The 26,138-nt window shown below is 49.5% G+C and overlaps 1 protein-coding gene across 5 annotated transcripts in view; it reads right to left on the bottom strand.

Moving 5' to 3' along the window:
* cacnb1 (calcium channel, voltage-dependent, beta 1 subunit) overlaps positions 1–26,138 on the bottom strand; it is a 298,678-nt gene that overhangs the window by 49,194 nt on the left and 223,346 nt on the right. For 4 of the 5 annotated variants that reach the window (XM_072487433.1, XM_072487434.1, XM_072487435.1 and 1 more), the window contains 5 exons: positions 19,689–19,808; positions 12,321–12,443; positions 10,096–10,229; positions 9,745–9,818; positions 2,516–2,535 (listed from right to left, as the gene is read on the bottom strand). In XM_072487433.1, the coding sequence (XP_072343534.1) occupies positions 2,516–2,535; positions 9,745–9,818; positions 10,096–10,229; positions 12,321–12,443; positions 19,689–19,808 (471 nt within the window). Of the gene's footprint in view, positions 1–2,515; positions 2,536–2,687; positions 2,846–9,744; positions 9,819–10,095; positions 10,230–12,320; positions 12,444–19,688; positions 19,809–26,138 lie in introns of all 5 variants that reach the window. The other variant, XM_072487438.1, reaches the window with a different exon arrangement.

Below are 26,138 nucleotides of genomic sequence, written 5' to 3'. Positions count from 1 at the left end.
TCCAAAGATGTGCAGGTTAGGTGGATTGGCCATGATAAATTGCCCTTAGTGTCCAAAATTGGCCGTATGTTGGGTGGGGTTACTGGGGATAGGGTGGAGGTGTTGACCTTGGGTAGGGTGCTCTTTCCAAGAGCCGGTGCAGACTCGATGGGCCGAATGGCTTCCTTCTGCATTGTAAATGCTATGAATTGTGCTGATCACCACCAGTCAGCTCTCTCCTTCAAAGGGGAAAGCATCTGGGACCATGGTAACTTTATTTTTGATTTTATTGAAGGGATCGGGCAAGATTCTCCGACCCCAGGCTGGGTTGGAGAATCGCCGAGTTGGGGGGGGGGGGGGGATTTATGCGATGCCGCCCCGATGCCAGTCCGCCGATTCTCTGGTCACCAGACAATCGGCGCCATTGGCACCAGTGCGGTCGGCATGGCCTCCCCCTCCGGCGATTCTCCGCGCGCGATGGGCCGAGTTAGGCCGAGTCCCGCTGGCGCCGTTCACCTGTGGTCCTACGTGGCGGGACCTCGCCGTTCATGTTGCGGGGGGCGGCCTGGTCCGCGATTTGGGCGGGCTTTTCCTGGTGGAGGCCTATGTTCCTCCGTGCCGGACCCCTGTAGCTCTCCGCCATGATGCGTCGGGGCCGGCGCGGAGTAGGCAACTAGCGCGCATGTCGCCAACACGTCTGTGAAGATTTCGAAAGCTGAGAGATTGTGAGCAGTTTATAGCCAAAATTTTCAGACTGCTTTCACCTAGCTTGTGATTTATGCTGAAGCTCCAGTTGGCAAATAACTTGTTTATTGTTCTCTCTCTCTATTTCTAAATACTATTAGAATACTGGCACTGGACGTGAAAGTCTGGTTTGTAAATCTTCCTTCCTGTTGGGCTGGGCTCAGATGGGGTGTCTTTCCTAGGTTGGGGGTAAGGTGGCAAGTCATCCCTCTATAGCCTTGAAAACTATTGATGTCTCTGCTAGCATGTCAAATTCATGAAGTATTTGTCTTTCCTGTGATGTGTTCGAAACATTTGAAGTGCTTTTTTCACATTCAATTTCATTTCTCTTTAATGTTTTCAAGCCTCTGGGTTTGCCAAAAAGCCTAAAAGAATGGTTTTCATTAAATTTCACAGTCCATTGCCTTTTACAAACCTCTTGATTGACAGGTTCCAGCTATTTCAAAGGAGGGTTTGCTTTGTTTATTTTTATAGCTCTTCATGGTCCATTAACTCTGAAGTGCTTCCTACAAAGAGCAGGTGTTGTTTCTAACCACAGTTTGTTTTTGCTGGGGTTTCTGCTGTTCTGAAGTCCTTCCTAGAAATACCATGTGCACTGTATGAGTGCTGCTCCTGGTACGCTGGCAGTGCCAAGCTGCCAGGCCAGGGTGCCAGGGGTAACTGCCAAGAGGCAGGGCCTGAAGTGGGAATGGGGGGGGGGGGGGGTGGTTTGAAGGGGAGAGGGGCCAGGAAAGGGGACCCTGAATTGGGGGCCTTTGGTGAACCTTGGAGACCTCGGGTGAGCGCCGTTCAGTACTCGCCTCCACAAACAGGGACCAGAGGGAACAGCATTTGTGGGGGTCTCCCAGGGGATTGAAGGACTCCAGCTGCATGTCCTTTGGGCAGGGTGGTGCCCAGCGCACTTCTGGCACTTTAGAGCCTGGCACTGCTAGCTGGCATTGCCACTTTTTATGCAATCGGGCCGGGGTGCCCTGCGTGGGTGGGAGGGTTGGGGGGGGGGGGGATGCGGGGACCTTCCCATTGTGCTTTTGGGCTGAGGGGGGGGCGGGGTGTTGCTTTGAGGGCCTCGGAGATTGGGACACCATTTAAAGATGGCATCCCGATCTCTCGCTGCACTAGGGAGTTCCAGTGAGAGGAGCCCCCGAGTGTACAAAACGGGCTATGTGTGGCCTCTGCTGCATGTTCCTCACTGAGGCTCCTTATATGATCTGAGTCGTGTTGCAGAGCCATGTGTGTCTCGGCGCTGCGAGTGCTGGAAAAGAGGCGGCTAAACGCACTCGCTAAGGCACTTTGTTCCCAATTTGTTTAATCGCGCTCTTCGTCATTTTTGGTGAAAATTCCGGCCACAGACCCTGGCCACTTGGTGGCTCAATTGACCAAGATTCCGAAATTTCTCAACTCCATTCCCATCTTGAATATAAAAACACTCTGATATTCATCAATGGCATGAAAAATCTACTCCTGTGTGTATTACAATGTATATTATGCACACATAATTGTGACATTTGATTCTAACCTCACACATCTTTAAATAGACAATTCTCACATGCTATGCAGTGCTCTTTGCGACAGAAGCAAATGCAAGTTATTCCTCCCTGACACAAGCAGATCAAAGTTATTAGTCACATGACTGGCCATATGATTGTAATAGTATGCATATTTTAACAGCTGTTGTTCCTTCTGTATCCAAGACGTATCAATTTTTAAGGTATGTTGTGTCAGGTGGAAATGCAACTTTCCCAGTTTGACTCTACACTTAACGTGAAATACAGAAATGATAAAACGGACTTACCGATTTCTGCTTCTGCTTTGCTGCTCATGTATTGCGTGGAAAGAGAGCCCAAGGGAAAAAATAACAAGGCATGCATGTTATTGACGAGTCTCAGAGACATGTAAGCGGCAGACAGAGTGGGATGTGTGCTAGTTCGTGCATCAGGCAGCTGTGTGCTCTGACCAGGCGTTACCTTCTTAAAAAATGGGATTCGTTTTGCGTTGGATGGGGGAGTCGTTACACTGCTAACACTTGTTTTAGGGGACCGATGGTTCGTTTGGGAATCGCTCTCTTCTGCATCTAAGTCAATGGCATCTACATCAAAAGCTAAATTAGACAAGTCCGCATATCCTGGTGAAGGGGAAGAAGCACAGGGTTGAAATGTAACTGAGGCAGAGAAAGAAAGGAAATATAATCAACAGCAATACCCAAATAATCAGAAGTTCAGCCGACACTAAAGCAGCAGTTGTATCGTAGAGTTGTGACTAAACAATCCAGACTTTATTTTTAATTTATATGTTTTAGAGAATATTGCGCTTATCAACGCACCTTCTAAACATGCCCGAGTTAGATGCAGAATGACACTCCCTCTATTCTGCCCAACAATATATCCTAACCTCAACCTCAACACGGTAATTCTCTACTGCACAGTGTGAATGTTGCCATTCCTCACGCCAGTCACCTGTGTGGTCTTCCAGGTTCAGCCTGGCAATTTACGTGCCAATCTGTGCAAACTGGTTCTCTCTCTGGGCGCAGTCCCACCTGGAGCTAGGTTCCAGCAACACCGTCACAGTCAGCGGATAGATGGGCTCATCAGCAGGAGGGTGCTACATTCAAATTCATCAAAAGTAACCTCTTATTTGGAGGCAGAGGGACAGCGAGAAACAGAGAGAGGTGAAGGGAAAGAGAGAATCGGAGAGAGACAGAGGGACAGAGAGGAACAGAGAGAGGTGAATGGAAAGAGAGAATCAGAGAGCGACAGAGGGACAGAGAGAAACAGAGAGAGGTGAAGGGACAGAGAGAGGCAGAGGGACAGAGAGAAACAGAGAGAGGTGAAGGGACAGAGAGAGGCAGAGGGACAGAGAGAAACAGAGAGAGGTGAAGGGACAGAGAGAGGCAGAGGGACAGAGAGAAACAGAGAGAGGTGAAGGGACAGAGAGAGGCAGAGGGACAGAGAGAAACAGAGAGAGGTGAAGGGACAGAGAGAGGCAGAGGGACAGAGAGAGGTGAAGGGACAGAGAGAGGCAGAGGGACAGAGAGAAACAGAGAGAGGTGAAGCGACAGAGAGATGCAGAGGGACAGAGAGAAACAGAGAGAGGTGAAGGGACAGAGAGAGGCAGAGGGACAGAGAGAAACAGAGAGAGGTGAAGGGACAGAGAGAGGCAGAGGGACAGAGAGAAACAGAGAGAGGTGAAGCGACAGAGAGATGCAGAGGGACAGCGAGAAACAGAGAGAGGTGAAGGGAAAGAGAGAATCAGAGAGAGACAGAGGGACAGAGAGAAACAGAGAGAGGTGAAGGGACAGAGAGAGGCAGAGGGACAGAGAGAAACAGAGAGAGGTGAAGGGACAGAGAGAGGCAGAGGGACAGAGAGAAACAGAGAGAGGTGAAGGGACAGAGAGAGGCAGAGGGACAGAGAGAAACAGAGAGAGGTGAAGGGACAGAGAGAGGCAGAGGGACAGAGAGAGGTGAAGGGACAGAGAGAGGCAGAGGGACAGAGAGAAACAGAGAGAGGTGAAGGGACAGAGAGAGGCAGAGGGACAGAGAGAGGTGAAGGGACAGAGAGAGGCAGAGGGACAGAGAGAAACAGAGAGAGGTGAAGGGACAGAGAGAGGCAGAGGGACAGAGAGAAACAGAGAGAGGTGAAGGGACAGAGAGATGCAGAGGGACAGAGAGAAACAGAGAGAGGTGAAGGGACAGAGAGAGGCAGAGGGACAGGAAGAGACACACAGAGGGTCAGAGTGAGGCGGTGGGACAGAGTGAGACATAGAGAGGCGGAGGCAGAGAGAGAGAGAGACAGAGAGGTGAAGAGACAAAGAGAGGCAGAGGGAGTCAGGGAGGGAGGCAGAGAGGGACTGAGAGAAACAGTAGAGAGAGACCGAAGTAGAGAGAGGCGGAGGGACAGAGAGCGACAGGAAAAGAGAGTGCTGGAGGGACAGAGAGTGACAGAGGGAACAGAGTGACAGAGAAAGACAGAGTGACAGAGTGAGATGGAGGCAGAGAGAGAGAGACAGACAGACAAAGAGAGAGAGAGAGAGATAGAGACCGGAGAGAGAGACCGAGGGGCACAGAGGATGGGAGAGATGCAGAGGCAGGGAGTGACAAGGGAATAGAGAGAGAGACTTTCTGAGTTAGAATGTATAAAGGCTAGATTACCTGAAGGTCTGGTTTCCAAACAGATTTTGATCAATGAGAGAGAAGAGAAGTGACTCTTGGATATCTCTACAGTGTCCTGCCAAGCATGGCAGACACCTCACGAGCAGGTTGGTCCCTGCTGGAGAACGCAAGTGTTCAGATGCAAGGTGTGGACAGGATCAGACTCAGCAGTGCAGCCTTGAATGCTCGAGTAGCCTGCATCACTGGCTGCTTAGCATTACATGTAATGGAAAGCCATTCTGATGAGGGCACCAGAGAGCTGCCTGTGCTGATCCGTCATACACTTTGCCCCAAAACAGGACAGGGACATGATTATTGAAATAAATTCATTCTCAGCATGTGTGGGTATCACAGGCATGGTCAGAATTTACTGCCCATCTCCGATTGCCCTGGAGAAGGGGACAATGAGCTGCTTTCTTGAATGGCTGCAGTGCGTGTGCGCTGGCCCAGTGATAGTGTTCGAATTGGAGGTGACGATGTTTCCATACGCCTGCTGCCCTGGTCCCAACATCTCCCCAATCCCCAGGGGCAATGACTATGGAGTGGTATACTAACCACAGCTCCCATGCCCCCATCTCAGATGGAGCAGTATACTGTCCACAGCTCCCAATCCCTGATCATGGATGGAGTGGTATACTATTCTGTATACTATTCACTAATCTTGGAAGAAGTGATATACTATTCACTGCTCCCATGCCCCAATCTCCGAGCCCTGCTGGATGCCTGCTGTGACACTGCTGACTGTGTCCCTGAGTGCACCACCTTAGCTGAAACGCCCAGGGCCCTCAGCGGGGAAAGTACGGCCGAGGCCGTTCCTTGTACTGAGGAGCTCCGCTTGTCTGAGCTCATTTTGAAAGGGTGCCCCTAACTGGGCTTGAGCGTCCCCCACACCCTCCACCCATGGGCAATGTCACCCCCCCCCTCACACACATGGGCATTACCCCATACACCCCAAGTGGGGACAGCCCACTATGTGGCCACTGAGGACTCCCCTTTCAGGGTTTCCAATGCCCCCTTTTGGTCCCCCTCCACTTTCAAGACCCCCTCCCTTCACGCTCCCAAACCATCTGGAGGCCCCTTCCTACACACCCTTCACTCCTCCTCCTCCCACCCTTCATATGCCCCCCCCCCCCCATAGCCCTCCTTTCATTGCTCTGGCCCACTCAAGCTCTGACCTTTGGCAGTACCATCTGGCACTCTGGCACTGCCACCCTGGCAGTGCTCCTGCAAGCCTGGCAGTGCCATCTTGGCACCTTGGCAGCACCATGGCCTGGGAGACCCCCCCCAGGTGCCGTGACACCTGGACCATGTTTGTGTGGACCAGTACTAAGCACAGCTCGCGTGACTCCTTGCTGGGAATATGGAGATTGGCCTCAATTGGTTTATAATAATCTTTATTAGTGTCACAAGCAGGCTTACATTAACACTGCAATGAAGTTACTATGAAAAGTCCCGAGTCGCCACACTCAGGCACCTGTTCGGGTACACGGAGGGAGAATTCAGAATGTCCAATTTACCTAACAGCACAGCTTTCGGGACTTGTGGGAGGAAACCAGAGCACCCGGAGGAAACCCACGCAGACACGGGGAGAACGTGTAGACTCCGCACAGTGACCCAAACCAGGAATTGAATCGGCCTCCCTGACGCAGTGAAGCAACAGTGATAACCACTGTGCTACTGTGCCGTTTTCCACAACGTCTGGAAGTGGGCCGGTTAGATTGAATTCTGATTGGCGCCCGACGCGGAGCCTGATTTTGGCCTCTCCCGTGATCTAACATTATTGCGCGGATCCATGCCGGGGGCAACATGGTCGTTCGATCGCTCCTGTGGTATTTAAACTCTTAATTAACATCAAAAACTGAGGTCAAGAAATGTGCAACAGGCACATGCTGGGGGCAGAGGCAAGGCCAGAGATTCTATTAATCTAAAATCTGAAGATAATAAGGCAATGTAAGTGTTTCTCGAGAGCGAGCTGAATGTTTCTATTCTGCAATGGGTCATGGTGCCTGGGTCAAGGGTACCTTGATACTAGGAAATAGTAACGGACAGTCATTTTTCATGTTTACTTAGCTTTGCACTGTTGCTCCCTTTGTAGGGGGCTCACCACTCATTCAATTGCTTCTCTCTACAATGTACTAGGTTTGTCACTTTTGTTAGCAAGCATTGAGAAGGGTGGATCTCAAACTGGCCCACACTGGCTATAAAAGCCATCTTCTGATTGGCTTCGAAGGCACACAGCCAATATCTGTAACTAGTTAGAAATTGGGAGGCTGACAATAGGCCCATTAGTAAAGTTGATGGCTGTCGATGTTATTGGCCAATAATGCTGATTGTATTCGTGCGCCATCCCACTTGTCAACTGTATATTAGTTGTATGGGTGCAGGTGGTGGGTATTATTTGGTGATTCACTTGAATGCCTAGGAACAATCACAGCTTGAAGCTGTGGTTGTTGGGCTGGGAGCTGTATGCTTGTAATGTGTAACTCTGTAAATAAATATAAAAGTGTGTAAAGATGGGCTCCAGTTCGATCCTTCACCAACTGTCTTTCTGGGATAAAACAGGACTGCCCACAAGTGTTAAACATCTTCACATGTTAACACTTGTCCACTAATATCCTGAAATTTTAACTGTGGGCAGCATTGCGCCAGGGTCCCTGCTTTGATCCCCTGCTGTGTCACTGACTGTGCGGCGTCTGCACGTTCTCCCTGTGTCTGCGTGGGTTTCCTCCGGGTGCTCCGGCTTCCTCCCACAGTCCAAAGACGTGCAGGTTAGGTGGATTGGCCATGCTAAATTGCCTTTAGTGTCCAAAAAGGTTGGGAGGGGTTATTGGGTTACGGAGATAGGGTGGAAGTGAGGGCTTAAGTGGGTCGGTGCAGACTCGATGGGCCGAATGGCCTCCTTCTGCACTGTATGTTCTATGTCTATGTTCACACATAATGTGAAACTGCTACCACAGCGAATGGTTGCAGTGAATAGCGAAGTATATAAGGGGAAAGTAATCCAGCTTAAGAGGGAGACAGGAATAGATGGTTATCATGGTAGATTTAGATGAGAAAAGATGGGAGGAGGCTCGAGTAGAATAAACATAAGCATTGACTGGTTGGACCAAATAACTGCGCCCTACATCCAACGTAACAGAATCAATGAATTGTTACAGTACAGAAGGAAGCCATTTGGCCCATCATATCTGCACCAGCTCCCAAACGAGCAATTCACCTCGTGCCACTCCCACGCCTTCTCCCTGTCACTCTGCACATTCTTCCTTTTCCGATCACAGTTCAAATTTCCTCCTGAATGTCTCGATTGAACCTGCCTCCACCGCACTCTCAGGCAACGCCTTCCGGGTCCTAACCACTCGCTGCGTGAAAAAGCTCGTCCTCATGTCGCTTTTGCTTCTTTTCTCAATTATTTTAAATCAGTTCCCTTTCATTCTCGTTCCTTTCATCCATGTGGAACCCACACACACTCGGCTCCGGCAACAGTCAACCTAAATGCCGGCACATTGGTTGCAGTAGTGGTAATATTGTCACAGCAGACATCAAATCTGCTGCAGATTCAACCTTCGTATTCTGGCTGCTGCTTATCCTTCTTATGTTTAGTGAAGGGCACCCAGAAAGAAGTCAGGCAGAACATTATGGTGTGGGAGGGAGGAAGGTCAGCGGAGAGGCGACCCACTCCACAGCGACCGGCCCTGCAGGCGGAATGCTTTGCGGGCAGGCTGAATGGAGGCAGCGTGGGACCTCTGCCCCTCAACGGAGGAGGGTGTGCCCTCAGGAGCTGCCGGCTAATCAGTTTGGCCAGCAGCTCTGTCAGTCCCAGCTGCATCAAGAGCACCTTCGTGGGCTCTGCTGGGACTGCAGTGAGGAACAGGAAGAACCCCAAGGATCCTGGAGCCCAGTACGTCCGGGGTCTTGGGCTGGGTTGGCTTTGGCAGGTTAGGGAGAGGGTATGGGGAGGTGGTGTGTTTAATGCAGAAGGTGGGAAGGAAGTAAGGAGGGATTCATCTTAGGATCTGTCCCCTGATCTGCAAAGGACATCACCCCAGAAGATAATACCCCACCCCCTTACTTTGCAGTCTTTGAATATGTATTTAGAAAAAGGGCCTGCCCACTCTTGCCTGATGGCCCATGCCAAATAATTTATGGCTGGGCAGCATATTATTGGGCCAATTGGCTTGTTAATAAGCTCAACTGTCCGTTGATTATTTATTTAAATGTGCATAGTGGGCTGCTGATTTCAGTGTCCATCCACCCACTCACGTCATGGGGGTGAGCTCAGGGATGGATGGGAAGGTGGTGAGATGGGCACCTGACCTAATTTATGTTTCCCCCCCCCCCCCACCCCTAAAAACATGCCTGGTGGGGGCACGTAACATGCGACATGTGCCCACGGGATGTACCAGGTAGAGGGGTGGAGGTATTTTCTCTCTCTGTGGGGAAGACAGGGTGAAGCTGCAGGTCAGGGCTGCACAGTGTAGACAGACAATGCCAGAAATGTACGGCACTTCCGTCTCTGAAAAAAAGGGGAAGAACTTAACATTTCCGATAACTACTCATTAAACTTATTCCGGCAAATCTCTACCCGAAAAATTATTGTTTTATTTTTGGATGCTGTCGGACTCGCTTTGTATTTCCAGCATTTTATCTTTTATTTTTCCAGATTTTATAGTTTAAAAAAAATTAATTTTATCCCTCGTGAATAACAGGGATGTGCGGACAGAGAAATATGTCGTATTTTTCTTGGACTGCAACTCAAGCCTTGCCTCAGGAATCTTAAAGGAATGGCCAAGGAATGCAACTGCCTTGATGAACAGAATGGTCTTTGGATTATTCACTCGTTCCTACGATATCTGAAAGAAAGATGTTTGTCACTTACCAGTTGCAGGAGGTGTTGGTCTCCTGGTTCCTGTTACATCACCTAAACTAGAACTGGAGTTTCCGCCGGATTTGCTAAAATAAAATTTGGAAGGTAAAATAAATCAGTAAGATTAATAAATGAAAACACTAAAGTTGGCAGCTAGCCCTGCACGTTCACCCCATGTGACCTGGAGGTGCGGCCTAGCACAACCTAAATCCCTACTCCCAAGCAAAATTTCCAATGTTAGGGTGCAACCCAGTAAAATATCCAATTTAAAATTACAGCGGGGCCAGAAATGGCTCTGTGGCAGCTTATGGGTAGCTGTGAATATGGATAATAGGAAGGGTGGCTAATGAGGCCTTGCCATACCTTGACAGTCTTCCTTGCCTCATCTTTTGTTCCTGTTGTAGTCTGATATTCTCCAACTTTACTGGGCTTGGAATGAATCCGACCTCGCATCCTTCTTTCACCAGTCGCCCTATCCACCAGTCATTGTTATATTTCTGGAAAAAAATTAAGATGTACTTAAATAATTGCTACATTTTCTTTTCCCCCCAGTGAGAAATGAAAACCCAGCGAGTTAATGTTGAGAGCAACCTTTGGAAGCACTGAAATCACTGGATTAGTCCTATGATGGCAAGTGTGTTTACATCTCCTACAAGAGAGTATCTAACCATCGCCCCATGACTTTCAATGGCATTACCATCACTGAATCCCCCACAGTCAACATCCTGGGGGCTACAATTGATCAGAAACTGAACTGGACTAGCCATATTAATACTGTGGCTACCAGGGCACGTCAAAGGGTAGGAATCCCACAGCGAGTAACTCACCTCCTGACCCCCCAAAGCCTGTCCACTATCTAGAAGGCACAAGTCAGGAGTGTGATGGAAAACCCTCCAAAGAGAAAATGCTGGAAAATCTCAGCAGGTCTGGCAGCATCTGTAGGGAGAGAAAAGAGCTAATGTTTCAAGTCCAGATGCCCCTTTGTCAAAAGCCATCTGGACTCAAAACGTTAGCTCTTTTCTCTCCCTCCAGATGCTGTCAGACCTGCTGAGATTTTCCAGCATTTTCTCTTTGGTTTCAGATTCCAGTATCTGCAGTAATTTGCTTTTATGGAATACCCTCCACTTGCCTGGATGACTGCAGCTCCAACAGCACTCAAGAAGCTCAACACCATCCAGGATAAACCAGCCCGTTTGATTGCTACCCCTTCCCCAAACATTCACTCCCTCCACCACCGATGAACAGTGGCAGCCGTGTGGACCATCTACAAGATGCACTGCAGTAACTCACCAAGGTTCCTTAGACAGCACCTTCCAAACCCACGACCACTACCATCTAGAAGGTCAAGAGCAGCAGATATCTGGGAACCCCACCACCTGGAGGTTCCTCTCCAAGTCACTCACCACACTGATTTGGAAATATATCACCGTTCCTTCACTGTCGCTGGCGCAAAATCCTGGAACTCCCTCTCTAACAGCACTGTGGGTGCACCTACACCTCAGGGATTGCAGCGGTTGAAGGCGGCAAACCCCCTCAACCTGCTGAAGGGCAACTAGGGATGGGCAATAAATGCTGGCCTAACTAGCGACGCCCACACCCCTTAAATGAGTAAAAGAAAACATTTCAGCCTCCTATCCTTCATTGCCTTAACCTTTAGACTACTTTCTAATTAATGGGCTGATTTAGCACAGGGCTGAATCGCTGGCTTTGAAAGCAGACCAAGGCAGGCCAGCAGCACGGTTCAATTCCCGTACCAGCCTCCCCGAACAGACGCCGGAATGTGGCGACTAGGGGCTTTTCACAGTAACTTCATTTGAAGCCTACTTGTGACAATAAGCGATTTTCATTTCATTTCATTTCATTCCTTTAAGATTCACTTTCTCAAGCACTAATAAAGGGAACAGGTACCTTCGCTGTCTGAGATGTTTCTTAATTTGAGTTGTTCGTTGGCTGCCCCTGGCCTTCGAGCCTTGAGGAGCGAGCATTGACTAAACCAGTTTCTTTCCAGTACTATCATCAGTGATACAGTGATTGTTCCACTGTTACTGAGCTGTGTATTTCGACTCTTTTGCTCCTGTGTCTATATAATTTCTTGTTGTCTATGGATGCAGCATTGTAACTGTCCCATTCTTACTGTCCATAATTGTTTTTTTAGCAATCTTGTTATCAATAAGCAATTAGGAAAATAAAGCCAAAAATTAACTTTTGCACTGGCAGATTTAGATCTGGATGGTTGTTTGGCTATTTGGACATTATTTCAGAATACCAAACAACCCCTCTTCCCATTATTGTAGCCAACTGTTTGAGTGAATGAAGTGCCCTGCCCTGCCCTCATGCACCATTCCTGGTAACATGCTCCATCTGTTCATTAGCCTCTGTGTAAAGAAAGATTTACTGACATCGAACTAATCTTGTTCTGCACAACCCCAAACCTTGTCCAGCTGTTCCAGCATATCTAAAAACATTTGTTCTGAGTGTAATTCCTATACCTTATCCATCAACTTATGTGTACGGACACACTATGCAGCCATTCATCAATGTCTACACAGACCACCACAGAGATATAATGCACGGAGCTGAGAACTTACTTCTTTGATATGTAGAAAATCTTTGGTTTCAAAGGAAATGGCCATGCCTTGCACAGGGACATCATCGTTCTGGGTGGGATTGTAACCAACATTTGTTCGAACAGCAAATGCAACAGGCTTGGTCTATAATAAAACAGAATCCAGTGAAGAACGACATGGTAATGTCCTGTCATCTGGTCAATCAACACAAAAAATGCCTTGAAATAAGGATCAAAATTCAGGGCATCGTGGCAATTCACACAGAGCACTGTGATTACCCACAATGCGGGGTTGTCAATCTCAGCTCTGTCGCTCTGGGTAACTTTCAGCTGAAGGTCAAGATGCAAAAGGGCAGCAAATTTGGAACAGTAAATCCCTGTTTTAAGCTGCTCCACCTTAAGTCAGTCCGCTTTAAATGCTGGCCTAGCGAATGACGCCCACATCCCATAAATGAATTTTTAAAAACTTTGAACTTGCGCAGTTTTCAGTGCTGGTACTCTTGATTTGCGTTTTCAATTTCGATCTAATGTAGTTTGGGGTAATTGTTGCGATTCGTTCTGTGTTGTTTCTCGTCAATGGGACGCTGCACATCCCGTGAGCTGATTGGCGCCGTTCTCAGAGGAGTGCGACCACAGGTCTTCACTCACGCTAGAGGGAACCGTGATATCTTTTCAAAAAACTCTGAAGCAAAGTTTTCAACAAAGAATGTCCAAACCACCAGGTGCTTTTTTATTGGCTTAATGCGGCGGAGAGGTCCTCTGGTGAGTCCGTCACTGAGTTTGAACCTCGGTTATGGGAGATCGCTGGGTTTCGTGAGTATGCTCCGCAATTATTTGGTCTGCGGTATTAATAATACGGAGACGAGAAAAACTTCTGGGCAAAGTTTCCCTAACTTTTCAGCAGGCGTTACAGATCTCCCTGTCCCAAGAAAGCGTGGAACGTGGCGTCCAAGAGATACAAGGGATGGAGGGGAACGACTTATGTGGTAACCCGCGGCCCGGGTCGAACGCTACTGCGATTCCGGCCTCTGGGCGTAGAACCGGCCGCTGGGCCGTGCAACGTCATCCGACTCAGCTGAAGATGATTCCAGGCAATGTGCGATGCCGTTCCAGGCCTACCCACCGGCAAGAGGAGGGCCAGCGCTCCAGGCGCCTCAGTCGAGGTAGGCGTCAGGCCCAGGAGCGGGCCTAACATCTAGATGATCCAGACGAGGCAGAGGATGAGGCTGAGATGCAGCTGAACTGTTTGGCAGAACCCCATGTAGACCCTGTGCATGTGAATGGTCATATGCTCCAGTCGGAGCTGCGTATGGGAGTGGCCGTTTCAGCCTTTCAAACAAAGAGTGCATACCTCGTCTTTGGCTGACACGGCAGCTCGTTTGGCCACTTACACAGGGGAACAGCTAAATATCCTGGGGCCCACCCTCACTCTGGTGATTATGGATACTAATCAGTGCGTCTCCCCATACTGTTTATTTTATAGATTTTAGAGTACCCAATTCATTTTTCCAATTAAGGGGCAATTTAGCGAGGCCAATCCACCTACCCTGCACATCTTTGGGTTGTGGGGGTGAAACCCACGCAGACACGGGGAGAATGTGCAAACTCCACACGGACAGTGACCCAGAGCCATAATCGAACCTGGGACCTCAGTGCCGTGAGGCATCAGTGCTAACCATTGCACCACCGTGCTGCCCTACCTTCCCTCATTGTTGTGCAAGGAAACAGCCTAGCCTGTTGGGCCGTGATTGGCTACACCAGCTGAAGTTGGATTGGCAGCATATCCTCCATGTCGGGTCTGGCGGTTTGTGTACGGTACTGAGCAAATTCCCAGAGGTTTTCCAGCCGGGTCTGGGAACCATCAAAGGGACCGTGGCCAAAATCCAGGTATAACCGGTGGCCCGGCCCCGCTATTTTCGGCCCACCTGGTTCCCTACGCTATCGTGGTTGAGAATGAACTTCGGCGTTTGGAAAGTTTGGGCATCATTCGGCCTGTGGGCTTTGCAGATTGGGCAGTGCTGGCGGTCCCTGTAATGATGTCGGATAAGGCAGTCTGACTCTGCGGAGATTATAAATTGACTGTGAACACGGCTTCTAGATTAGACCGTTACCCGTTATGATGCTTCCAGGATGTGTATGCAACATTAGCCGGTGGCTGTACATTCACGGAATTGGACAGGAGCAATGTTTATCTCCAGCTAGAGCTCGGTAAATCCTCCCGGGAGTACTTCACACTTAATACATACAAAGGGCTCGATGAATACACCCGGCCCATTTGGAGTTTCCTCGGCATGCGCAATCTTGCAGCGCGTCATGAGAACATCCTGTGTGGTTTGCGTGCATTGTCGTTTACTTAGATAACGTGTTAGTCACAGGGACCAAGAACTTTTGCAGAACCTCGAGACGGTGTTGAAGTGGTTTCCCAAATATGGGGTACACCTGCGTCGCGCGTAGTGCGTGTTTCACTCGAAGAAAGTGGTATATTTGGGATGTTGGGTGGATCGAGACAGTCTACACCTAGTTGTCGAGACGGTATGGGTAATGAAAATGGCCTCTACCGAACGAGCGGCCAGAAAACTTCGCTCTTTTCTTAGACTAGTTAACTACTATGGCCGATTTAACCCAAATCTGGCGACCCATCTACCACCCCGCCACTTGCTCTTGAAAAAGCGCCAGCCTTGGAGCTTGTCCTCTTCAGGGGTGTTGACACATTTTGCCTCTTCTAAACCATTGTACGTCTCATGCGATGCTTCACCATACGGCATTGGGGCAGTTCTGTCCCATCGGATGAGCGATGACAGTGACTGTCCGACCGCTTTTGCCTCTCAGACGCTGGGTGCGAATGAGAGAAAATATTCCAAGATCGAAATAGAAGGTCTGGTGGTCGTATTCGGTGTAAAATTTCATCAATACGTCTATGGCCGCCATTTTTTTTTATTGTCATCAATCATAAGCCATTGCTAGGCCTCTTCCGGAAAGCAAAGGCCAATATCGTCTACGAGGATCCAGCGCTGGGCTTTGTCATTGGCTGCTTACGAATACTCCTTTGAGCACTGCCCAGGGACCCAGATTGTACATGCAGATGTGAATGCATTGAGCCTTCCTCCGCTACAATCCGCGAACCACCCTACAGCGGACAAAGTAATTGCTGTCCTGAACTTCAAGGATTCCTTGCCCGCTATTGCCTCATGTGTTCGTGACTGGACACAAACCAACCCTGTACTTGCCAAAGTGCAACATCTGGTTCTATAGGGTGGGCAGAATCGATTGCTACCGAGGGAGTTGATGGCTTTCTCCTCCAAATTGTCGGAGCTCACCATGGAAAGCGGTACCTCCCGTGGGGCACAAGGGTTGTCCCAGTGAAGGGCCAGGCAATCGTGTTGCAGGACCTTCACGCGGACATCCCAGAGTGTCCAAAATGAAGATGCTGGCGGGAGGCTATGTCATTTGGCTGGGTTTGGATATCGAGAGGTTGGCCCAGCAGTGCTCCATCTGTCAAGAGCACCAGAAGCTCTTTGCGGATGAACCCCTACATCCTTGGGAGTGGCCGGGGCACCCTTGGGCTCACCTACATGCCGATTTTGCAGGTCCCTTGTTTCTCATCCTGGCGGACAGCCACTCAAAATGGCTGGAGGTCCAGCAAGGACGCGATCCAGATCATGACGCCCCACGAGATCTCGTTAGTTCTCGCGAAGTGTTCAGTGTGCCGCAAATATCGTGAGAGGCATCTCCAATCACTGAGTCAGGTGTGATGAGGCCATTCGATCGCGGCCCCGAAATCTGATGATGACCGTGAAAACATTGTTGATGGTTGTAAAGATTGTTCAAGTCCTTTGGAAAGGAAATCTATCCTTACCTGGTCTACATCCGACTCTAGACCCACAGCAATGTGGTTGACTTTTAACTACCCTCTGAAATGGCCGAGCAAACCACTCAGTTCAAGAGTATTCTGGGATGGACAACAAATGCTGGGCCTTACCCAGCAATACCCATATCCCATGAATGAACAATGGGCAAAATTCTCCGGAAACGGCCGATGTCTGCCGACTGGCGCCCAAAATGGCGCAAATCAGTCGGGCATCGCGCCGCCCCAAAGGTGTGGAATGCTCCGCATCTTTGGGGGCCGAGCCCCAACCTTAAGGGGCTAGGTCGGCGCCGGACGAATTTCCGCCCCCCCAGCTGGCGGAAAAGGCCTTTGGTGCCCCGCCATCTGGCACCGAAATGACATCTCCGGGCGGCGCATGCGCGGGAGCGTTAGCGGCCGCTGCCGGCATTCCTGCGCATGCGCAGTGGAGGGAGTCTCTTCCGCCTCCGCCATGGTGGAGACATACGAAATTCACTTAACGACAGGAAACAGAGTTGTGGTTAATGAAGTCTCCTCAGCATGTGTCATATTTCGGCATGTCATGGAGAATATCCTCCAAGGGCTACTCAAGGTTGGGGTACACCCTGATGACATACTAATTACAGGGGTGGCAAAACAGGAGCATCTAGTGAACTTGGAAGAGGTCTTGAGGCAGCTTTCAAATGCAGGAGTACCGCTCAAATAAGAAAAATGCATATTCCAAGAGGGCGAGGCAACCTACCTAGGGTGGGCAAGAAAAGCCTACACCTCATGGAGGACAAGGTTAAGGTCATTAAGGAGGTGTCTACTCCACAAAATATGATGGAAATGAAATTCTTCCTGGAATTACTCAATTATTGTGGAAAATTCATTCCAAATTTGGCCTCTCTACTATCACCACTACATCTGCTACTAAAAGAACATCAGATGTGATCTTGGCAGGCGTGATAAGATGAAGCTTTGGTAAAAGTAAAACACACTCGCCCATTAAGACGCCAAAAAGGACTTAATATTGACATGTGACGTCTCTCCTTATGGGGTGGGAGCTGTCCTCTTGCATCGTAGGGAAGATGGAACAGTAAGATCCATTGCTTACATATTCAGGACACTGGAGGATGCAGAGCGGTGTTACTCTCAAACTGAGGAGGGGGGTTTGGCAGTAACCTTCAGTGTAAAAGATTTCCACCGGTGTGTCCACGCTGACATTTAGTGATAGTGACAGACCACAAACCTTTGCTAGATCTTTCCAAAGAGGATAGGGCGATTCCTCCCATCACTTTGGGCCTTGCTATTGACAGCCGACAAATACTCCCTCGAGCACCGTGCTGGAGTGCGAATAGCCAACGCAGGTGACTTAAGAAGCCTCCCACTGCCCACAAGCCTGGCTTGATTTCCGGGGTTGGAAGAGGTCACCATGGCCTGGAATGTTTTGGAAACATTCGCCGGTATCTGCAGAACAGATTAAGGCTTGGACGCAGAAGGACCTCACATTATCCAAATTTAGACACATGATCCTGATTGGCGGGATCCGAGGACACTTCTCTGACGACAAGAAGCCCTACCTCACAAAAAGAGAAGAACTGAGTGTCGAGATTGGTATTATCCTGTGGGGATCCCGGGTAGTCCCCCCCCCCCCCCCCCGTCCCCCCCCCACCCAGGTCAGTGCCCAATCCTAAAGGAGCTGAATGACAGTCACCCTGGGGTCTCCAAAATGAAGCTGCTCGCTTTGGATATTGAGGACTTGATGAAGCTGTGCTCCTTATGCCAGGAGACCCAGAAGCTCCCTCCTTCGGCCTCCCTACTCCCATGGGAGTGGCCAGGGAAACCACGGGTATGGGTACATGTCGATTTTGCATGTTCCTAATCATGATGTCCATTCTAAATGGATGGAAGTACACTGCATGGCCTCTATAACCTCTCACTCCACGCTAGAGAAACTCCAGCACTGCTTTGGTAACCCTAATCGGAGGTCGTAATCTCCGACAATAGTACAGCCTTTACTAGCAGTGAGTTCCAGGCCCTCTTGAAGTCGAACGGCATCAAACACATTTGGATGGCACCCACTGTCCAATAGTCTGGCAGGGTGGGCGGTACAGACTTTCAAAAACAGGTTGAAGGAACAGCCAACCGGATCCGTGGAGACAAAGTTTCCTCGATTCCTGTTCCTTAAAGCCTACCCCCTTGACAATGATTTTGGTCAGCTACCTTATCATCTTCTTCTTTGCCTCGAGAACACTTTGAGAACACTCCTGTGAAGCATGTTGGGACGTTTACTGTGTTAAAAGTGCTTGTAAATGCAGATTGTTGTCACCGAGCTTTATGACCACAGTTCAGACATCAGGGGCGGTTAAGGAATTCGATAAGTAATGTCGACCAATCATCTCTGTGGTTGCCGTCAATAGAATTACAGAAAAAGGTCATTCAGCCCTGTGCTAACTCTTTGTGGGAGTTATACAATTAGTTCCACTCCCAGGTCTTTCCCGATGGACCTGCAAACTTCCCCTCTTTTAAGTATTTATTTTGGAAGTTACTTTCGAATCTGCTTCCATCAGCATTTTAATGCAGTGTATTCCCCTCAATTCACTGCATGTTTAACCCTCATGCAGACTTTTGTTTGCCGATTACCTATGGATTTCAGAAACAGTTCAAGTTTTTAACCAAGTGTCACTTCAGCTAGTGTTCCCAGCATGTATTGTTGTTGATTAGGGCAGCACGGCAGCACAGTGGTTAGCACAGCTGCTTCACCGCTCTAGGGTCCCAACTTCGATTCCGGCTTGGATCACTGTCTGTGCGGAGTCTGCACATCCTCCTCGTGTGTGCGTAGGTTTCTTCCGGGTGCTCCGGTTTCCTCCCACAGTCCAAAGATGTGCAGGTTAGGTGGATTGGCCATGCTAAATTGCCCTTGGTGCCCAAAAAGTTTAGGTGGAGTTACTGAGTAATGAGGATAGGTTGGGCTTGGGTGGGGTGCTCTTTCCAAGGACCGGTGCAGACTCGATGGGCCGAATGGCCTCCTTCTGCACTGTAAATTCTATGATTCAGTCATCCCCTTCTTGGAAAGCTGAGCAGTCTGAGGTCTGTTAAGGTTGCAGTCCACAAGTATAGAGAAGATGTCAGAAAAACAGATGTTTATTGATGAGAGCGCCAGGGAAATGGATGCAACATTAAGAAAATTGAGTGACTCGGCCAGATATGAACCAACACAAGACCAAGGACACTCTGCTATTTTAAGTCATTCTTTCCCAGAACCTTAATCGTCTCAGAACTTTCTACCGCATCATTGGTGCAGACTGTCTTTGGTTTTACCGCTGTGCAGAGCCATAATCAAACAAACGAGTCAGAATGGAGGTCAGCTGAACTCGGTACAACCCTTATTTTGCTTGGCTCATCACTCTGGCATTGTGCACTCTTTGTCGTTTAAGACCTCGGGCCTTTAGCTGTCATTGCCTGCCTGAATCCAGGTGAGCATTGGGGACTACAAGGCTTTGCTTTGAAGCAGATCTGGAGCCAGCAGATGGCACAGCAGGTGAGGGAGTGCGAATCGCTTACCTTTGCCTTCTCAAGTTGTGCCAAAGCCTGTCGCTCAGCTTCTTTGCGTAGGGCCTCCCTGTCCTCTTCTAGCGAGATATCGGAGTCCGATGGACGGCTGGTGTACGAGTCAGCTGAACCCTGAGAGGAAAAACATGGAAAATAAGAAAACATTTTTCAATCCATTGCTGGAGTCAAGATTCGTCCCGTTCTACCACATTGAGATCTGCATTGACAATATTTTGATACTGACTTCAAATCTTAAATACAAACATTTAAATTTCATACAGAGAGTATCTATATTTAACTGATTTTACTTTTGAAGCTTGCCATTCAATTTTAATGTCACAGACTAATGTCACGAACATACTTCTCACTTCAATATGCGAATTCACATGTTACCATCTGGTAACAAGTTACAACAGTGTTGTTCAAACTTTCTTTCCGGGGACCCATTTTTACCAACCGGCCAACCTTCGCGAGCCACGCCGGCCGACCTTCGCGAGCCACGCTGGCCGACCTTCGCGAGCCACGCTGGCCGACCTTCGCGAGCCACGCTTGCCGACCTTCGCGAGCCACGCCGGCCGACCTTCGCGAGCCACGCCGGCCGACCTTCGCGAGCCACGCTGGCCGACCTTCGCGAGCCACGCCGACCGACCTTCGCGAGCCACGCTGGCCGACCTTCGCGAGCCACGCTGGCCGACCTTCGCGAGCCACGCTGGCCGAGCTTCGCGAGCCACGCTGGCCGACCTTCGCGAGCCACGCCGGCCGACCTTCGCGAGCCACGCCGGCCGACCTTCGCGAGCCACGCTGGCCGACCTTCGCGAGCCACGCTGGCCGACCTTCGCGAGCCACGCTGGCCGAGCTTCGCGAGCCACGCTGGCCGACCTTCGCGAGCCACGCTGGCCGACCTTCGCGAGCCACGCTTGCCGACCTTCGCGAGCCACGCTGGCCGACCTTCGCGAGCCACGCTGGCCGACCTTCGCGAGCCACGCCGGCCGACCTTCGCGAGCCACGCCGGCCGACCTTCGCGAGCCACACTGGCCGACCTTCGCGACCCACGCCGGCCGACCTGCGCGACCCACCATTTTCTCTTACCTTGTTTGCTGCTGACAAAAATGGAGGAAATGGTTTTGGGTCCCTTTGGCCCTCGTACATGCTCCTCCAATGGAACCTGTTGGATGAAGGTGAATCCTTCCGGTGTCGGAAAGTATGGAGTCTCCATCTGTCCAAAGTTCAGAATTTTTTTTCCAGTAAAATTTTTTCAAAACCCCGCCCCCCCCCCCGAACTTGTAAAAAAAAAGATAAAATGAATAAAATAAAATAAATGAAAAAAATAAAAAATAAATGAATAAAATGAATAAACCCCCCCAAACTTGTAAAACAAAAAGCTGCGACCGTTTAAAAAAAAAAGCGGCCGCACTGTGCCTGCGTGCCCGGTCATCGGCTGCAGGCGCATAGGTTTGCGCACGCACGCCGATGATCCGGCACGCAGACGCAGTGCGGCCGCATTTCTTTCACATTCGCGGCCATTGTGAAGGCCGCCTGCAGCCGGCGTTTTTAACAGCCGGCTGCTGCGGCTGTTGCGCGCAGATTTGCGCGATCGGGAGCGCCGCGACGGACGGCTCCGCGATTCTCCCGACACCCGCCCACGACCCACCCGCGGGTCGCACCCCCGAGTTTGACAATGCATGAGTTACAAGATTCTCATCTACTTGTGATTCAAGGATTCTCCATCAGTTTTATGGTGCAGCACGCCCCCCGCCGCCAGGCAGCCAATGGCATTTCCTATTTTGAGCAGCTCCACGCAATCGAGAAATCCGGTAACAGAGAATCGCGACAGCAGAGGATCCAGCCCAAGGTGTTTGCTGAGGTATACTTGATCCAAGATGCACCAACCCATTATGCACAATTACTGGTTGCTTGCTGCCTCCCCTAATATTGCGTCTGTGTCTGCTCCTATTGGTTCTGTTGCTGATTTTCAGTACAACAATATTCCTGAAGTCATCACAAAAGGCAGCAAGGACCCCTTTTAGGTGAGTCGAGGCTTTGTAGGGGTTCGTAGGGTGTGTCCGGCGGTCAAGAGATTGGGTCGCCATTTAAAAATGGTGTCCCAATCTCTCCCTGCGCTGAGGCGTTTCAGCGAGTGGGGCACCTCAGAGCAGGAAAAGTGCAGCCTCGATTGTGCATTCCCCACTTGTATCCAACCAGACTTGGTTTAGATAGTGTTGTGTTTCTCGGAGCTGGGAAACACACGGCTAAATCCACTCGCTATGGCCCATAGTTCCCATTTGGTTCGATCGCGCCCATAATCTGGAATTGATTACAGGGACATTTTAGGACAGATAATCATAAAGTCATATCGTTTAGGAAAGCCCATTTGAAAGACCTCTCCATCGAGTCCCATTCCCCTGCTCTCTATTGTACAGAGAGTTGCAATTTATTTCCTCTTCTCGATATCCAATTCCTTTATTCCAAAGTTATTATAGTCATAGATAGAAGTTACAGTGCAGAAGGAGGCCATTCGGACCATCGAGTCTGCACCGGCTCTTGGAAAAAGCACCTTACCTAAGGCCACACCTCCACCCTATCCCCATAACCCAGTAACCCCACCCAACACTAAGGGCAATTTTTGGACACTAAGGGCAATTTTAGCATGGCCAATCCACCTAACCTGCACATCTTTGGACTGTTGGAGGAAACCGGAGCACCCGGAGGAAACCCACGCACACACAGGGAGAACGTGCAGACTCCGCACAGACAGGGACCTAAGCCGGGAATCGAACCGGGGACCCTGGAGCTGCAAAGCAATTGTGCTAACCACTATGCTACCGTGCTGCCCTTATTGAAACCCTTTCTCAACAGCTGGAAGGAGAGTACAGAAAAAAGGGGTAGATAGAATTCAAATGATTTTTCAAATGTGCTTTTGACGGACCCTCGCCGTTGGAGAATAAGCTGCCACTGGGGCTAGGCTGCCTACTCTAATAAAGCTGTGAGCTTGCCAAAACCTTGTGCACGACAGTGAGACAGGGCAGCTGCCAGCACTAAAAACCTGACACACAGCACAGTGCAGACAGGTTTGATTTAAACTAACTCCAATCACAGGTCATTCCTGCGTAATTCTGCACTGGGTATTTTAATCAGAGGCATTAACTCATAGACTGCTGCCTGCCACGAGGGACTCGAACCATTTCTGTCGCCCGTTTACGTGAGAATTCTAGTCTTTGGTGCTATGATTTTGAACACTTGATATTCCGTGGGGGAATTCTAACTCCTTCTGCCCAAAGGATATCAGGCTGAACAGGAGCTAAATCCCAATTTACCATTCGTTTCCTGGCCAATGGTTATTTTAGAAATATTAAGGAACAACAGGAGACCATTCAATTGGATCATGGCTGTTTCGTTTTTAACTACACCTCTCTGCCTTTGTTCCATTTCCCTTGATGCACTGCTGCACAAAACGTTCTCAGTCTCGGATGGTTCAACAGTCTCAGCATTCATAGCCGGGGAAGAATCCCAGATTCCCACTTACCCTTCAGGATGTTCTTAATCCTGAATAGCATAACTCTAATTCTTCCAACGTTTTCAATCAGATCACCCCTCAATCTTTTATACTCTAGGGGGAATACAAGTTCATCATTGCTTGAGTGTCTTTACTTAGAGAAGAGCTTCAATTATATGTTCTATTATTTATATCGGACATCTGGGGCGAAATTCTCCGGAAACGGCGCGATGTCCGCCGACTGGCGCCCAAAACGGCGCAAATCAGACGGGCATCGCGCCGCCCCAAAGGTGCGGAATGCTCCGTAACTTTGGGGGCCGAGCCCCAACATTGAGGGGCTAGGTCGGCGCCGGACGAATTTCCCCCCCGCCAGCTGGCGGAAAAGGCCTTTGGTGCCCCGCCAGCTGGTGCGGAAATGACATCTCCAGGCGGCGCATGCGCGGGAGCGTCAGCGGCCGCTGACAGTTTCCCACGCATGCGCAGTGGAGGGAATCTCTTCTGCCTTCGCCATGGTGGAGACCGTGGCGGAGGCGGAAGGGAAAGAGTGCCCCCACGGCACAGGCCCGCCCGTGGATCGGTGGGCCCCGATCGCGGGCCAGGCCACCGTGGGGGCATCCCCCGAGGCCAGATCGCACCGCGCCCCCCCCAGGACCCCGGAGCCTGCCCGCGCCGCCTTGTCCCGCCGGTAAGGTAGGTGGTTTAATTTACGCCGGCGGGACAGGCATTTTCGCGGCGGGACTTCGGCCCATCCGGGCTGGAGAATTGAGCGGGGGGGCCCGCCAACCAGCGGCGCGATTCCTGCCCCCGCCGAATCTCTGGTGCCGGAGACTTCGGCAACCAGTGGGGGCGGGATTCACGTCAGCCCCCGGCGATTCTCCGACCCGGCGGGGGGTCGGAGAATCTCGCCCCAGGTGCTAGTTTATCTGCCTATTGAGTCAGACACCTGCCACATAAAATCTAGCTGACATCAAGTGGGAGTCCTGCGGAGTCCGTTTACCTTTATAGGCATGCAGGTGGAGGAGTGAGTCCATTGCTGACCCAACCCCATCAGCCACAAAACCCTTGTGAATCCAACACCAGCGGACTGGTGAGAAGTATGGATGAGGCCATTCAGCCTTTAAATGGTTACTCTGTGATCACTGAGGAGCAGCGACCCAGTGTCCTGTCCAATACTTACCTTTCAACCGACATCATTAAGATTAGGTGATCTGATTATCACATTGTTTGTGGGATCATGGTATACAAAATGGCTGCAGCATTTCCTACAACAGTGACTATGCTTCAAAAGCAGCCCTGTGGTTATAAAGCCCCTTTGACATCCTGTAGTCATGAAAGGCATGAGATAAATGCAAGTAATTTCTTTGAAACCACCTCTAGATTGGTGGCACTGGCTCCAAGCTCTTCCCTCTGTCACCAATCACGACCCCAGTCCATCGGCTAAATGGGCGTATTCTCTCTGTCAAAATCTCCAGGACCAAAACCATTAAATTGTCATTTTTAGAAAAATGTGGACAGAGATGCAGAATTCAATCTCCCAAATTCTGTTAAAAATTGCAGGAAATGTCATTCAGACTTTCAGCACTCTTAAATTGGGTACACAACAGAGAGGCAAAGCAGATCAAATTTTGTATTAATCAAAATTGGAATTCTTCTTTCTACAGGCTCTGAAAGGTAAAGTATTTCACTCGACTAATAATCACTCTTGATAATATGTTTTTAGTATAATGGGACGTGCCAAATTGCAGCCGAATGGTTGCATTGTACAAATTCATCAAAAGCTCTTTTTGCTGCTGTATACTAGCTAGAAAACGTATCAATCTTTCAGTGGGTTCACATACTTGGCATTCACACTTTTAAAGCAGACCAAGGCAGGCCAGCAGCACGGTTCAATTCCCGTACCAGCCTCCCTGAACAGGCACCCGAATGTGGCGACTAGGGGCTTTTCACAGTAATTTCATTTGAAGCCTACTTGTGACAATAAGCGATTTTCATTTCATGTCGTTCGATTCCTGGACATCCTTCAGTCCCTTTCCATTGAATTTATAACACCAATTCTTGCTCATTCGTTACATCGAATTGCATCCGCCACTAGTTTGCCCAGCCTGTTAAACCTGTCCCCACCCTCTGCCGGCCTTTTTTTACAGACCTCCTCTCGCGTGGCAACCCCCACCTCAACTTCTGTGCTGCCAGAGAAACCTCAGTATTGTGCTCTGATATCAGTGCTCAAATATGAGTTTAAACCTATCAAGAAGAAACGTCAACTTACACCAGCCCCTGGGGTACACCAATCTTAGCCCTTCTCTAATGACAGCAGCATCCATTAAAACTAACGCTTTTTGTTTCTTGTTTTCCAACCAACTTTCCATGCACACTGGCATATTTCCGTATTATGTCATTCCTCTCAATTTGCAAGGTGTTTTCTTTCAGGCACCTTATTGAATTCTTCTGGAAACCCATTCTGATTTATCTCTGGTGCATTCTCTTGATTCAGTCACTTTTTTCCAAATGCCATTATTAAATTTCCTCTTTAACACATTCACACAGGTGTGTTCTTGATTATTCTGTGCATCACTATTTCTCTCAAATTAAAATTCGAGGAGTAAGGGCTGTAACTTTATTCTAAAAGAATTCTTTCATGTTGCAGGTGTAAATCTTCAGACAGTAGGCGTCCTTTTCTCCACATGTCCCTAATGGATCAGATAATGAATTGCTTTACTTTCCCCAGTCCCCAAATTTACCTATATTATCATTTCAAAGTGGTCAAACAGAACTGATCAGTCTTTGAATATCTTTGAATAGCATTAGCGACAAACTAAGCTCTTAGTGAAGCTGAACATAAAGACAGAAATGGATTTGCATATTGACTAACCTCAGCCTCAGATAGAAGTCTTTTCTTGTCCTAGGTGTAAAAGCCATTTCAAATTAACATTTACTCAACTATGGGAAGGAGGAGGGGTGGAGGGCTAATT

This window comes from Scyliorhinus torazame, chromosome 21, assembly GCF_047496885.1.
Source record: "Scyliorhinus torazame isolate Kashiwa2021f chromosome 21, sScyTor2.1, whole genome shotgun sequence".
Taxonomy (NCBI): Eukaryota; Metazoa; Chordata; class Chondrichthyes; order Carcharhiniformes; family Scyliorhinidae; genus Scyliorhinus; species Scyliorhinus torazame.
The sequence above is the reverse complement of the archived record's forward strand: the minus strand, read 5'-3'. Positions and strand labels throughout refer to the sequence as shown.